Source organism: Caenorhabditis briggsae (genome assembly GCF_000004555.2).
Source record: "Caenorhabditis briggsae complete genome, chrIV, whole genome shotgun sequence".
Lineage (NCBI taxonomy): Eukaryota > Metazoa > Nematoda > Chromadorea > Rhabditida > Rhabditidae > Caenorhabditis > Caenorhabditis briggsae.
The window spans coordinates 13,297,798-13,309,551 of NC_013487.2; the positions used below are offsets into that span (position 1 = coordinate 13,297,798).

An 11,754-nucleotide genomic window follows, 5' to 3' on the forward strand; every position below is an offset into this window, starting at 1 on the left:
CGAAAATTTAAAGTTGATGGAATATGACAAACGGTCGTTTATCTTTATTCGGAATGAACAACAATGAACTTGTTAAAGGTGGGGAGACATGAAAAAAATAATGTTTTCGAAATTCCATTTTTATACGCCCCTCGAGGAGTTGAACTTGTGGGGGCGATGATTGAGGATGCGGCGCCGCTACCGACTGAGCCACGCGGGCAAAGAGAAAGCGTACGCCCGATTGCATACATAAAGGTGAGGACGACAGCTGTACGCAGAGTGACATTAAGCGTTGTACCCCGTCACGGTAGAATGCCTACCCTAGCTACAAAAATCATCCGAAAAATCTCCTGTCGCAATCGGATCGGATACGGAGTTCTCGCACGGACAGAACACGGAGGAATACGAAATAATGCGTTGTGGGTTTCTGAAAACGGGCCGCGTGCGGTCCGTATGCGGTTCCTATTTCAACCGCGCGCGAACGCTGAGCGTCCGTAACGGATCGCATTTGACCTGTGTTTACAGTTTCAAAGTGAATAAGTTTTTTGATATTTTCATTGTTTCGTCCAAAAATTTCGAAAGTTCTTTTATTCTCTTCATTTGTTAAATTTTCCAAAAAAAAATTTTTTTAATTAGCATTTTCACATATTGAGATTGACTTTAAAAATTCACAGTTTCATGATAAATTCAATAAGCATGTGTTTTTCAATATTTCATTATTCACGTACATTTTTTACAGAATAGGTTATTTTTTCTCCTTTTCTGTGGAACCGATTCTCACAAAAACTACTATTATCACACATTGAGATTCAATTTTTTTTACAGAAATAAGAATAAAATTTGTTCTTTAACTGTTTCATTTTTGGAATTTGAGTTAGTTCTTTGATTCAAGAAACACTGATTCTTTCTTCGCACGTTCATTAAACTATCTCCGAAAATTGCTATTTTCGAAAAAATCAGAAGTTTAGAAATTCAAAAATTCCGATATTCAGAAATTCCGAAATTTAGAATTTAAAAATTATTTTTTCTGAAAATTTTCTTACTGTTTCTTTTTTTTTGAATAAAAATGTGTTCATCAAGAAGAAGCGCTTCCGATACCGAATTTATTTGGGATAAATATATTTTCTATAATTATGAAATCCTCTTCACAAAATAGAAAATTTTCCAGAAAAGTTGCTATTTTCATTCTTCAAAATTCCAAAAACTCCTATTTGTCGTTCCCTCTCTCCACACCTTCCCAATGCCCTTTGCTTTCTTCATCATCATCTTCTTCCTCTTCTCCTTCCGTTCAGACACAAAAAAAACTTTCTTGTCTTCTCCACTTGTTTTTTGATTCCTCATCTTCTTCTCCATCAGTTCGAAACCTTTTCTCTTCTACTCTTCTCTTCCTGATGTTTCTCTGTTCTCCTGGTCAAATCAGTTTCTATCTGCCCCGTCTCTCCTTTTCCCCAGAATGCTCCGCCCATTTGCACTTTGGCTGCGGCCGGCTGCCTCGAAACTTGTCAACAAGTCCAAAAAAAATTTTTTTAATGCGGCTATCTTTTAGATTCCACCAACACAAACAGCCCTATGTTCCCATCTGCCCTTTAGATTGTTAGATGTGCAAAAAAGAAAAGAGTCTGTTTGGTAAAAGTGCAATTTACAAAAAAGAACTGACAGTTAGTCAGATGTCTGCGTCTCTCTTTCTCTGGTCACCTCTTCATATCACTTGTTCTCTTCTCCTCCTACTCCTTCCTTCTTCTTTTTTCTCCAAACATTTTTCCCCTTGATTCCGCAACATTCGACCCATGCCGCCGTCCCGATCAGCCATCTGTTTTTCACATATTTTCGCCCCCGAATACTTTGGACACATTTTGAGATAACAGACTCTAGTCCTTCCTAGAAAAAATAGTCTTCTAGCGCTGAAACAGCGAAAAAGGGGGGAGGTGTGTGTTTACTCAAGATATGATCTCATAATTTTGAAAATTACTGTTTCAAAATTAATGTTTTGTAGTTAGAAGAATACTGAAAATTGCTTGGTTGTTGGAACACAAACCGTACTCTGGAAAATTTTGAAAATTGCCGTTTCAATTTTTTTCTAAATTTTTAGCTTTTCTGAAAATCCGTTTTCAGTTCGCTTGATTTTATTCAGTTCTCTCGAAATTGTTGCTTTTTTGAAATTCATGTTCCGAGAATACGGAAATTGGATGATACCGTATTCCGGAAGTTTTGCAAATTGGTGTTTCAAAATTTGAAGTTACTGTTTCAAAATTTATTTTCGAAATTTCGCTTCTTCGAAAATTTACTTTCTCTCTTTAAGCTTTTCAAAAACTTTTAATGGTTTCTTAACTCCAGCAATCTGAGATAACCGGTAATTTTCAGGCTCTTTTCTAGTTTAGAGGTAGAGGTCCGAAAAAAAATTAGAGGTCCCAAAAAAGTTTAGTGGTCCCAAGAAAAAATAGTGGTCCAAAACTTAAAAATGCACAGATACCGGAATAATGTACTAAAATTTGAATTGTGTAAGAATTTAAAGTTTTGAGGTCTTATAGCAAAATAATTGTTGATGATATATTTTATACTTCTAATAGGCTTAGGAATGCATATTTTCTGACAATTATCTAAGCCTGAGAGACAGCATAATCACGGAGTGATTACTGTATTGCCCAATTTTCCTCATATGTAAATTGGGTTCATCGGCAAGATGCGAGAGAATTGGAGCTAAAATTGTTAGGAGTAGTCATGTCATCCTATAAGACCCTAAAACTCAAACTACTCGCACAGTTCAAATACTAGTACATTATTCCAACATCTGCGCGTTTTTCGTATTTTGGACCTCTATTTTTTCTTGGGACCTTTAAACTTTTTTGGGACCTCTAATTTTTTTTGGGACCTCTATTTTATTTTGGGACCTCTAATTTTTTTTCGGACCTCTAAATTTTTTGGGACCTCTAAACTAGAAAAGAGCCAATTTTCACTGATTCAATTGAAAAATCAGTTTTCTTAAACTCAAAACTTTTTGTTCACCCGTCCCATCTAGTCACGAATGCTTCAGGCTTTTATATCCGCTATCAACTTTTTTGTCTAATTTTCAAAAAAAATTCACTGTTTCAAAAATTCAATTGCATGAATTTCTATTTTTTATCATTAGTAAATTCATCTTATTGATAAAACATAATTTGAAAAAAAATAACTGTTTCAAAATGTTTCTAGCTTTCTCTGAAACTCATATTCTCTATTCTTTGTATTAATGTGTTTTTAAAAACTTCATTATCTTAAAATTGTTGTTATATGTTGCATACAGTAATCCCTTATTGAAGTCTTTCCTTCTTCATTTCATCAAATTACAGTACTCCTCCCGGAATTAACGTAGCTTCGAAACATTGAATTTGAAAAAATATAACTGTTTCAAAATTGTTCCAACTTTGTCTGAAACTCAACTTCATTTGAACATAGCATCTTTTGTTATTTCTCGAAACGTTTTAGTCTTAAAATTATCTCTATATATATTGACTGCCGTAATCCCTTATCAAAGATTTCATTTTGTCAAATTACAGTACTCCTCCTCTTCAGTCAAAATATTCTACTAGTTTGGATCCCAGATCAATATAATGATGGAGGTACTTGGAAAGCAAAAGGTGTTGGCCATGATGCGTCTGAATGGAGCCGGACAGGTACGGTAGCTTAAGCAAGCCTGAGAACGGTACTGTAGCAAACCTAAATGGCTGAGTATTTATGAACTAACTAGTCTGGAGGTACTGTAGTTCAAGCAAACCTACACATCTAACAGTGGTACAATCTTACTGTAGCTGTGAAAGACGATTAGAATACGTAAAAATTTAGCCCTTGGTATCTAGGTTCAATTTTGAGCTTTTTGAACTTTAAGAACTATCATCAGAACTTAAGAATTTGATACATTTCCTTTGCAGCTCACTGGCTTCCCATTCGAGACTCCATCCTCTTCCACGACATCAATCACCACACCCACAACCATCATTCATCCACCAGCTACTCCAATAACAATGTCATCTTGTCTTCTGCCATCATCCGCATACATGAAACCATCTCCACCATCAGAAATCTCATCCCCAACACCCTCATCCTCATCCCTAGAGAAAAAAGAGTGTGCAGTTTGTAAGAATCCAAATTCCAGTGGATACCATTTCGGATGCATCGCCTGTGCCGCGTGTTCAGCATTCTTTCGGCGTACTGTAGTTTTGTCGAGACGGTATTACTGTAGAAGGGATCCGATTGGCAATTCGTTGTGTCCATTGGATAGACGTGAGTGTTAGGGTTCGGGACCAAAAAAAAATAAAAAAATCAAATTTTTTCTTCAAGATTGCCAAGATAATTAGCGAAATTGGCTTATCATATCTGATAGTGAGTCAATGAACATACGCGGCAAGCTCTAGATTATCAAAATTGTGTTTTTAATTTTACAAAAAAAAAAAATTTTTAAAGCAGTAAAAAAATTATGATTTTTCGAATTTTGTGGTCAGAAGGAATTTCCTTGAAATTTCCATTATTTTAATCTGAATTTCTGAATTTCTGAATTTAAAAAAATGTGATTAATTTTTTAAAATTTTCCTTTGATAATTTTTGAAAATATTATGAGCATTGCAATAGTTATTTCTTACGAATCACCTGAAATCTTCTTTCAAAATTTGAAAAAAAATTCTGAAACATTTTTTTTTCAATTTTTTTCAAATTTTTATCTTTTCTAGATTCTATGTAGATGTTCAAAAATTATGTACAATTTTCCATTTTTTTTTATTCAAAAAATCCTATATATCAAATGTGTGTACCAGTCTAGCCAAACCACATGGTGTTCCATTTTTCAATTTTCTTCCCCCCTGCCCGTTATTTTTGATTCAATAGAAAAATGGCAATATGATTCAAGACCTTTTTCAATATGTTTCGCTTTTTTCTTTTATTGTCTGTGTCTCGCAATCTCTCGTCTTTTTCCTGAATAGAACACTCTTTGGCCCCGGCTACAGTAATTTCAATTATTTTCTGCCCATTCTCCAATTTTTCTTTCTTTAGTGATCAAAAAACTGAACAAGAAGAAAGGAAGGGGAATGGAAATGTTGCGAAAACCGTTGGAAAATTGCCAGACAGACAGATATTGCAATCAGAACGTAAAGTGATAAGAAAACATGGACAGGAAAAAATTGGTGTCTTATCATAGTAAAAAGTAGAGTACGCAATCTACAAATGTACACCGAATGTTTAGTTTTCAACACAAGAAATATAAAATTATCAAAGAATTAGGCAATGACTGAAAATTCTAGTTCCTGGTTTGTTCTAAAAAAAAGATTTCCGTTCTCATACTATAATTTGATCTGTTTAAATTCAGGAAAAGAAACATTGAAACAGTAAATATTTAGTTTACGGAATTTGAGGGAGAAAATTTCGATAATATTTAAAGGAGGCGAGACAGCAAAAATTTCGGGGGACAGTTCGGGGGACGAAATCGCGCCGCGCTTATGTAGACCATCGGTCGTCAGGCGCCTTCGCGCCCCCGTAGCTCAGCCGGTATCTGCGCTGTACCCCTGAGCTGCCTGCCATGAGTTCAACCCCTCATGGGGGTTCTCTATGCAAAATATCAGGAAAACTTTTTTTTTGGTGTCTGGCCTCCTTTAAGGGATTTTTCGGGTTTGAATGCGGGAAAACTCTTGGAAACTGAAGCTACTGAAAGTGCACGAAAATTGAGACTAGTCAGTTTCGCTGTTTCAGAATTTTGGTTTCTAAAAGTTCCTTCCTCACTTTCGCAGTCCCCCCATGATCCAAGTTTGGTTATAATGCGCTAATCATAGCTCAATTATCTCAGTTCCTACGGGAAATATCGAAAATCTGTCAACTTATCAAATGTTTGTCATAATATGTACTACCAATATTTTATCAGTTGACACATTTTTGATATCTCTATCTCATAGGAACCGAGATAATTGCCTACGGTATAACATACTATAATTTGATTTGTTAAAATTTAGGAAAAAACTTTGAAACAGTAAATGTTTTTGGCATTCTTTATTTTTTCTGGCCAAAAATTGAAGCTGTGGAAGAGGTGGCCGTGGCCGAAGGTCCCACAACGACAACTACCGTAATCTGAAAATATTCTTTCCCATATTGTAGTCTCTATTTTCGTGCAATTTTCCCAGCTTTTCGACAATTAAAACTAGACGAAAAGCTGGGAAAACGACGATATGAATAAGGAAAATGAAAATATTTTTAGGTTGCGGTAATTGTCCTTGTGGGATCTTCGGCCACAGCTACCGGCGTTTCTCTTCTACATCTGTTGTGCCAGAAAAAAGAATGGGTGCCAAAAAAAAACAAGAAATTCAGTAAAAAAGTTTACGGTTTCGATGTTTTTGTTTCTAAATTTTATCGAATCAAATTTTAGTACTATATCCGAAACATCAAAAAAATATGTCTTATTAAAACAATAGAAATTTCTTAGAATTGGATAAATGACAGAAAAAATAAGAAAAAAATCATTTAAAATTTCAAGAAATTAGCTTTTAGGACACCGATCAAACTGCCGAGCATGCCGTTATGTGAGATGCATCGAGCAAGGAATGAATCCCAGCAGTGAGTATAGAGATTTTTACTGTTTCAAAAAATTTTGATTTCCATATTTAATTGATTTTTCTTGTTAACTCATGCAAAAACCTCTTTTCTGTTCTGAGCCAATGTTTTCCGGACTTTCAGTAAACTACTATAATCTCGAAAATTCAAAGAACACAGGGTAACGGCATATGCGTTGGCGCGGCGCCTCATATGGACGACATAGGTACACCGTTTGCGCGATCGAGATCGGGCGTGCCGCGTCCATATTTCGTTTACAATTTCAGGTCGTATTGGGGATGTATATCTCATATATGGATTAGTTCATCTAACTATAGTTGTAATAAGATGTGATTTTGTTCAGATCTTCCAATATCGTTCATTTCCCCCTTCAGATTTTACGGAGTGACCATTTTTCCAGTTTTCGCAGAATGCTCTCACAGCAAGAAAAACTATGAACTTTGTTTTCGATTTATTCGAGTTTCTCGGATTGTTTTTCTACTTTTACTTCGTAATAATCGGAAAACTTACCAACCAACCTTCATTCCACCTGAAAAGTATATTATTCCGCTTATTCCGAAGTAAAACAGAAAATCCTGATTTCGAGAAAAATCGGATTTTGTAACAAATTTTACCGATTTCTTTACAAAAAATAGGTTGTATTTTAGTTGGATATAATTTTTACAAGTGAAAACAGTGAGAAGTTCTTTGAACGCAGGAAATATGATCAATATGATCGAAAAATGATCAAGAAAAATTTTGCTAAACAAGGCGCACTAGCGTAATAACGGAGTGTCGTTGGTGGGTTGTCGTTTTCATGGGAAAAGCGTGCATGCTATATGGATGCTATATGGGTGCGACCAACGGCGACCAGTCGTGCCCAGCGCCGACGCATATAGCGCGCACGCGCGACCCACGGAATTATTATGGGCACACATAGCATCCTATATGCGCGCCTAGGCATATACCATGCGCAGCTGTTACCCTGTGTAATTGTTTTTTTGCTGTTTCAGAATTTTTTCCATCCGATTTAAATTACTATTTCCATCCGATTTACATTACACAAAGTTCCATCCGATTTACATTACTATTGAAGCAATAAAGCCTGCCGGTCAAGAAAAATTATTTTGGGGAATGGCTCAAATCTGAATAGTACCCAACTTATATTTTTCAGGCGTTCAAAACCTGCGAGACTCAATAAAACCGCGCTCTCCAACATCCTCAGACTCGGTTCAAGAGGAGGAGGAGGACAAAAAAGACGATCACTTATTTTCAGCTGCCACTCCCGGCAGCTGGATTTCAAGTTCTAGTGCAGAAACATTGCCATGTGTTCCAAAGGGTGAGTCAGTCCTTTTATGATTTCTTTATTTTTTGAATGCTCATTTNTGGTTTGAAACCAATAAAACNTATTGCAACTATCTGCTTGCCAAGTTAATCAACATTTGAACTTTTTTTAAAATTTCAACTATAAATCTTCAACTAATGAATACAGTGCGTTGCAAGTTTATAGGTCCACCCTATTTTTTGACTGCCACGAGAGAACTGTCAACGTCTTCATATTGGGTATTAAAAAATCGGATTCAGGATCCAAAATTACATATGTCAGCCAAACTTCAAAATGTTATCTGAAAAAGTACACGAGTTATGGACCCTTTTCGAAAAATCAGCCTTTTGCAACAGTTGCACATTTATAGGTCCACTTCAAGATTTTTGCTCAAAATGCAAAATTACGGACAATTAATCACTTGGGTGTTTATCAGCAGTAGTAATAACCTCATTAACGTTACTCGGGATGTACTGGGTGGTCCGGAACCTGAACTTCAGATCCGAATCGGATCATTCGGCACCGATCGCATTCCTGACCACCCCGCCGGTTCTGACTTTCTGCAATGGTGGTGAAAACTCACCCTACACGTTCTCCGGAAAATTCCGACCAGGAGAGATGGCTAGCGATGGTAGAACTTTGTTTTTTTCCGGGTCGGAACCGTGCTAAATGAATCAAGTGAGGCGGAGGAAAACGTCTTCTCACTGGGGAAGGATCTTACAATGATGGAATCGACGACGGAAACGGAGGACGTCATTCTTGAACACTTTTTGATATTTCCCGAAGTTTAGACGACAAGGGAGAAGTGTCATCTTGAGATATCCCTCCAAAGGGAAAGCACACCACGCAAGAAGGATTTCCCCCACCCAACTGTTGCAAAAGGCTGATTTTTCGAAAAGGGTCCATAACTCGTGTACTTTTTCAGATATCATTTTGAAATTTGGCAGACATATGTACCGTAAAACCTCTAATAGAACGACACCCGGATCGTCCACTTTGAGCCTATATATCTCATTTTCTGTGAAAGATATCAAAAAGTAGCTAACTAGTAAAATGTTGCTAATATCTTGATAAACATTTTACTAGTTAACCACTTTTTGATATCTTTCACAAGAAATGAGATATATAGGCTCAAAGTGGACGATCCGGGTGTCGTTCTATTAGAGGTTTTACGGTATGCACTTTTTCCAAAAACGCTGATAATTTTTGTCTGAAAGTTTCCAATTTCTTAACCATTGTAAATCTCTCTTCTCTCTGTTTTCTCGCCTCCTGGGAACACCGCTCACATGTACGCCCACGCGTTCTGTTGTTTTCAGCAGCGAGGTGGCTGAGTGGTTGTGGGCGCGTGTTATAAGCAGCTGAAAGTCTTGGGTTCGACTCCTTCGTTTTGAAATTATTTTTTGCTTTTTTCAATGAGATGTCTAAGCACCTATTTTGGGTTCCACATGGTTATTTGTGCGTTTTTTGATTTTTCGCTCATTTTTCAACTTTGAGAAGAAGAAATCATCATTTTTTTTCAATGTAAATTTTTTCGAAATTTTCAAAGTTTTTGACGGGCAAACCCATATGAAATTTTTAATGAAATCTTTTCTGTTCGAAATTTCTCAATTTTTGTATGGCATGGGTTTCTGTGAGGTCTATTCAGTTTTTCATTGGGTTTATACACTTTTTTGGCCCAAATTACATCGAAAAACAATGAATACTTGTAACGGGCCGGGCCTGTCATTCCACAAGTTTTGAAAATTTTAAAAAACACATAAGGGGGGACCGTTATGTGATTTTTTTTCGAGTTTTTAAATATTTTTTGATCAAACAGACAAACAATCCAAAAACACAAAAAAAAACAGAGAAAAGAGAGATTTACAATGTTTAAGAAATTGGAAACTTTCAGACAAAAATTTTCAGCATTTTTGGAAAAAGTGCATATACAGATTTTGACAGGGGCTTTTTTGAGCGGGTCATCTAACCCCTGTCAAAAATTAAGAAAATTCTGAAAGCCTTTCTAAAACGACCTCCCTTGTAAGACTATTGAATAGTTGTTTTTTTTTCCATCAGGTGTGACTATGATTTCTTCATGATGCAGTATGTCACAAATTGATACTAAACTTGGTTGTATTCAAATGCTGAAGTCCAAACTACACACAAGCACGTGATCATGACACAGAGTGGTCTTGGATTAGATTAGATAGGTCGAATTGGACGACCGAGTAGTCCATATGCTCAAACCACTATTCACCTTGACGACTTGACTAAATAGACGTCAAAGAATCGCTTTATTCAAAAACAGTGTTCAATTTTCAACAAATTCAGATGTTTTACAAATGCGACGGTTGTTGATAATACCACATGTGTCCTTCTGTTGTCATATTTCCGAATGTTTGTGGAATAACGTCAGAAGTGGATTCCTGCGACGACTGAGACGACGTTGATGGGGCTGACGGGCTCACTGAGTATTTTCCGAGTCCTGGAACCAGTTGAGCATCAGAATCAGTTCTGATGTTTTGATTGGAAGAGGAATGCAAAGGAGTATTGCGAAGTTCTTCTTCAAGTTGTGCAATGTGGAAAATCAAACGTTGCAAAAATTTGATTTTTCACATTGACCCGGAATTCTCACTTATTGGAACATTGTGGGTGCTGTTTGCTGAACTGATTGGATAGCTTTTTCAACTTCATCCAACTTTGTCATGTGGAGCTCTGAGCAAAAAGTGTCCCGACCTAATCACGTTCATATGCTCTTTGGAAGAGATTGTAGTGCTGAAAAAAGAATTTAAAATTTAGAGATTCGAATTAAAAAATTAAACTCACTGTGTGGGTTGTTGAAAGTGGCATACATTAGGATTCCGTAGGCATTCAAAAAGAATAAAAAAGAATCACAGAAGCATAATTTTAGAAAAATATAGAGGAATAATTTTCCGACGTCCATGCAGAAGGTCGTCCGGAAAAATACTGGAGGAGAGGAAGGGATTACATGAGAGGGTGAATGAATGGTATTAATGGGAATCCGGCGGTATTTATAGGCACACTTGAGGGGGCGGAGTCGATTCCAGATGGGTCTGCCTTCCCCTATTCATTGTTTTATGGCTGTAAAGTAGACTTTTATGGTGGTGATTGTTGGTTTTATGACAGTATTTTTGAATACTTTCCAGAAGAAATGTCTATTTTGACGAGATGAAATTGATTGAGCAAAAATAATATGTATTCGAGATAATCAACTAATTGTAAGATTTCGGGCAGGGTTTCCATGCGGGTAGCGGTAAACTCGCCCGTACCCGCAGCTACCCGTATCCGATCGTGCCCGTACCCGCTTGATACCCGGAACTTTTTGTGTTTGCAGACAATGCGCGCAACTTACCGATAATTTGCGCGCATTCGAAAGCTTCATCAAATTTGTCCATTTTTACTGATTGGTGAATTTTTATACCTGAATTATTTTTTATTTTCACTTTAAAACTTTTTTCGACATCAATAAGCGACAAAAATTGTCAACAAATCATTAAAACAATATTTCAATCGAAGTGTCGGCAAGTTGCGCGCATTGTCATCAAACACAAAAAGTTCCGGGTAGCAAGCGGGCGGGTAGCGGGCGGGTACGGGTACAGGCGGGTAGCAGCTACCCGTTCGCTACCCGCCCGTCATGGAAAGCCTAATTTCGGGAATAAGTATGAAGAGAATAAAATCATATTTTTTCGGCTACAGCCATTCTCACCATTTTCTAACCTAAAATATAAATTTTCTAATCAAGTTTTGGGGAATTTTTTTCAAAGAAGGCACTCATCTTATTTTTATTTGAAGTTCCAGTGAAAATATTAAAACGATTCTTTCATTTTTGAGGTTCTCTAGTATTACAGTGCAATATAAAGATAGAGAATATCCAGAGAAATCAAAACAAGAACTGTCTAAAATCCAAA

General features: G+C 36.6%; 2 protein-coding genes across 2 annotated transcripts in view; one reads left to right on the plus strand and one right to left on the minus strand.

Moving 5' to 3' along the window:
* The window catches only part of CBG21292, a gene marked incomplete at both ends in the record, with an annotated part of 12,450 nt that extends 1,681 nt beyond the window's left edge, over window positions 1-10,769 (minus strand). Inside the window, 2 exons of the mRNA XM_002648924.1 lie at window positions 10,166-10,388; window positions 10,652-10,769. Coding sequence (XP_002648970.1) covers window positions 10,166-10,388; window positions 10,652-10,769 — 341 coding nt within the window. The remainder of the gene's footprint in view (window positions 1-10,165; window positions 10,389-10,651) is intronic.
* On the plus strand, window positions 3,567-7,881 carry CBG21293 (the record flags this gene model as incomplete). Its single annotated transcript, XM_002648925.2, has 4 exons — window positions 3,567-3,629; window positions 3,885-4,236; window positions 6,481-6,546; window positions 7,697-7,881. 4 exons carry the CDS (start codon window positions 3,567-3,569, stop codon window positions 7,879-7,881), a joined length of 666 nt encoding a protein of 221 aa, XP_002648971.2.
* Window positions 10,770-11,754: the final 985 nt, after the last annotated feature.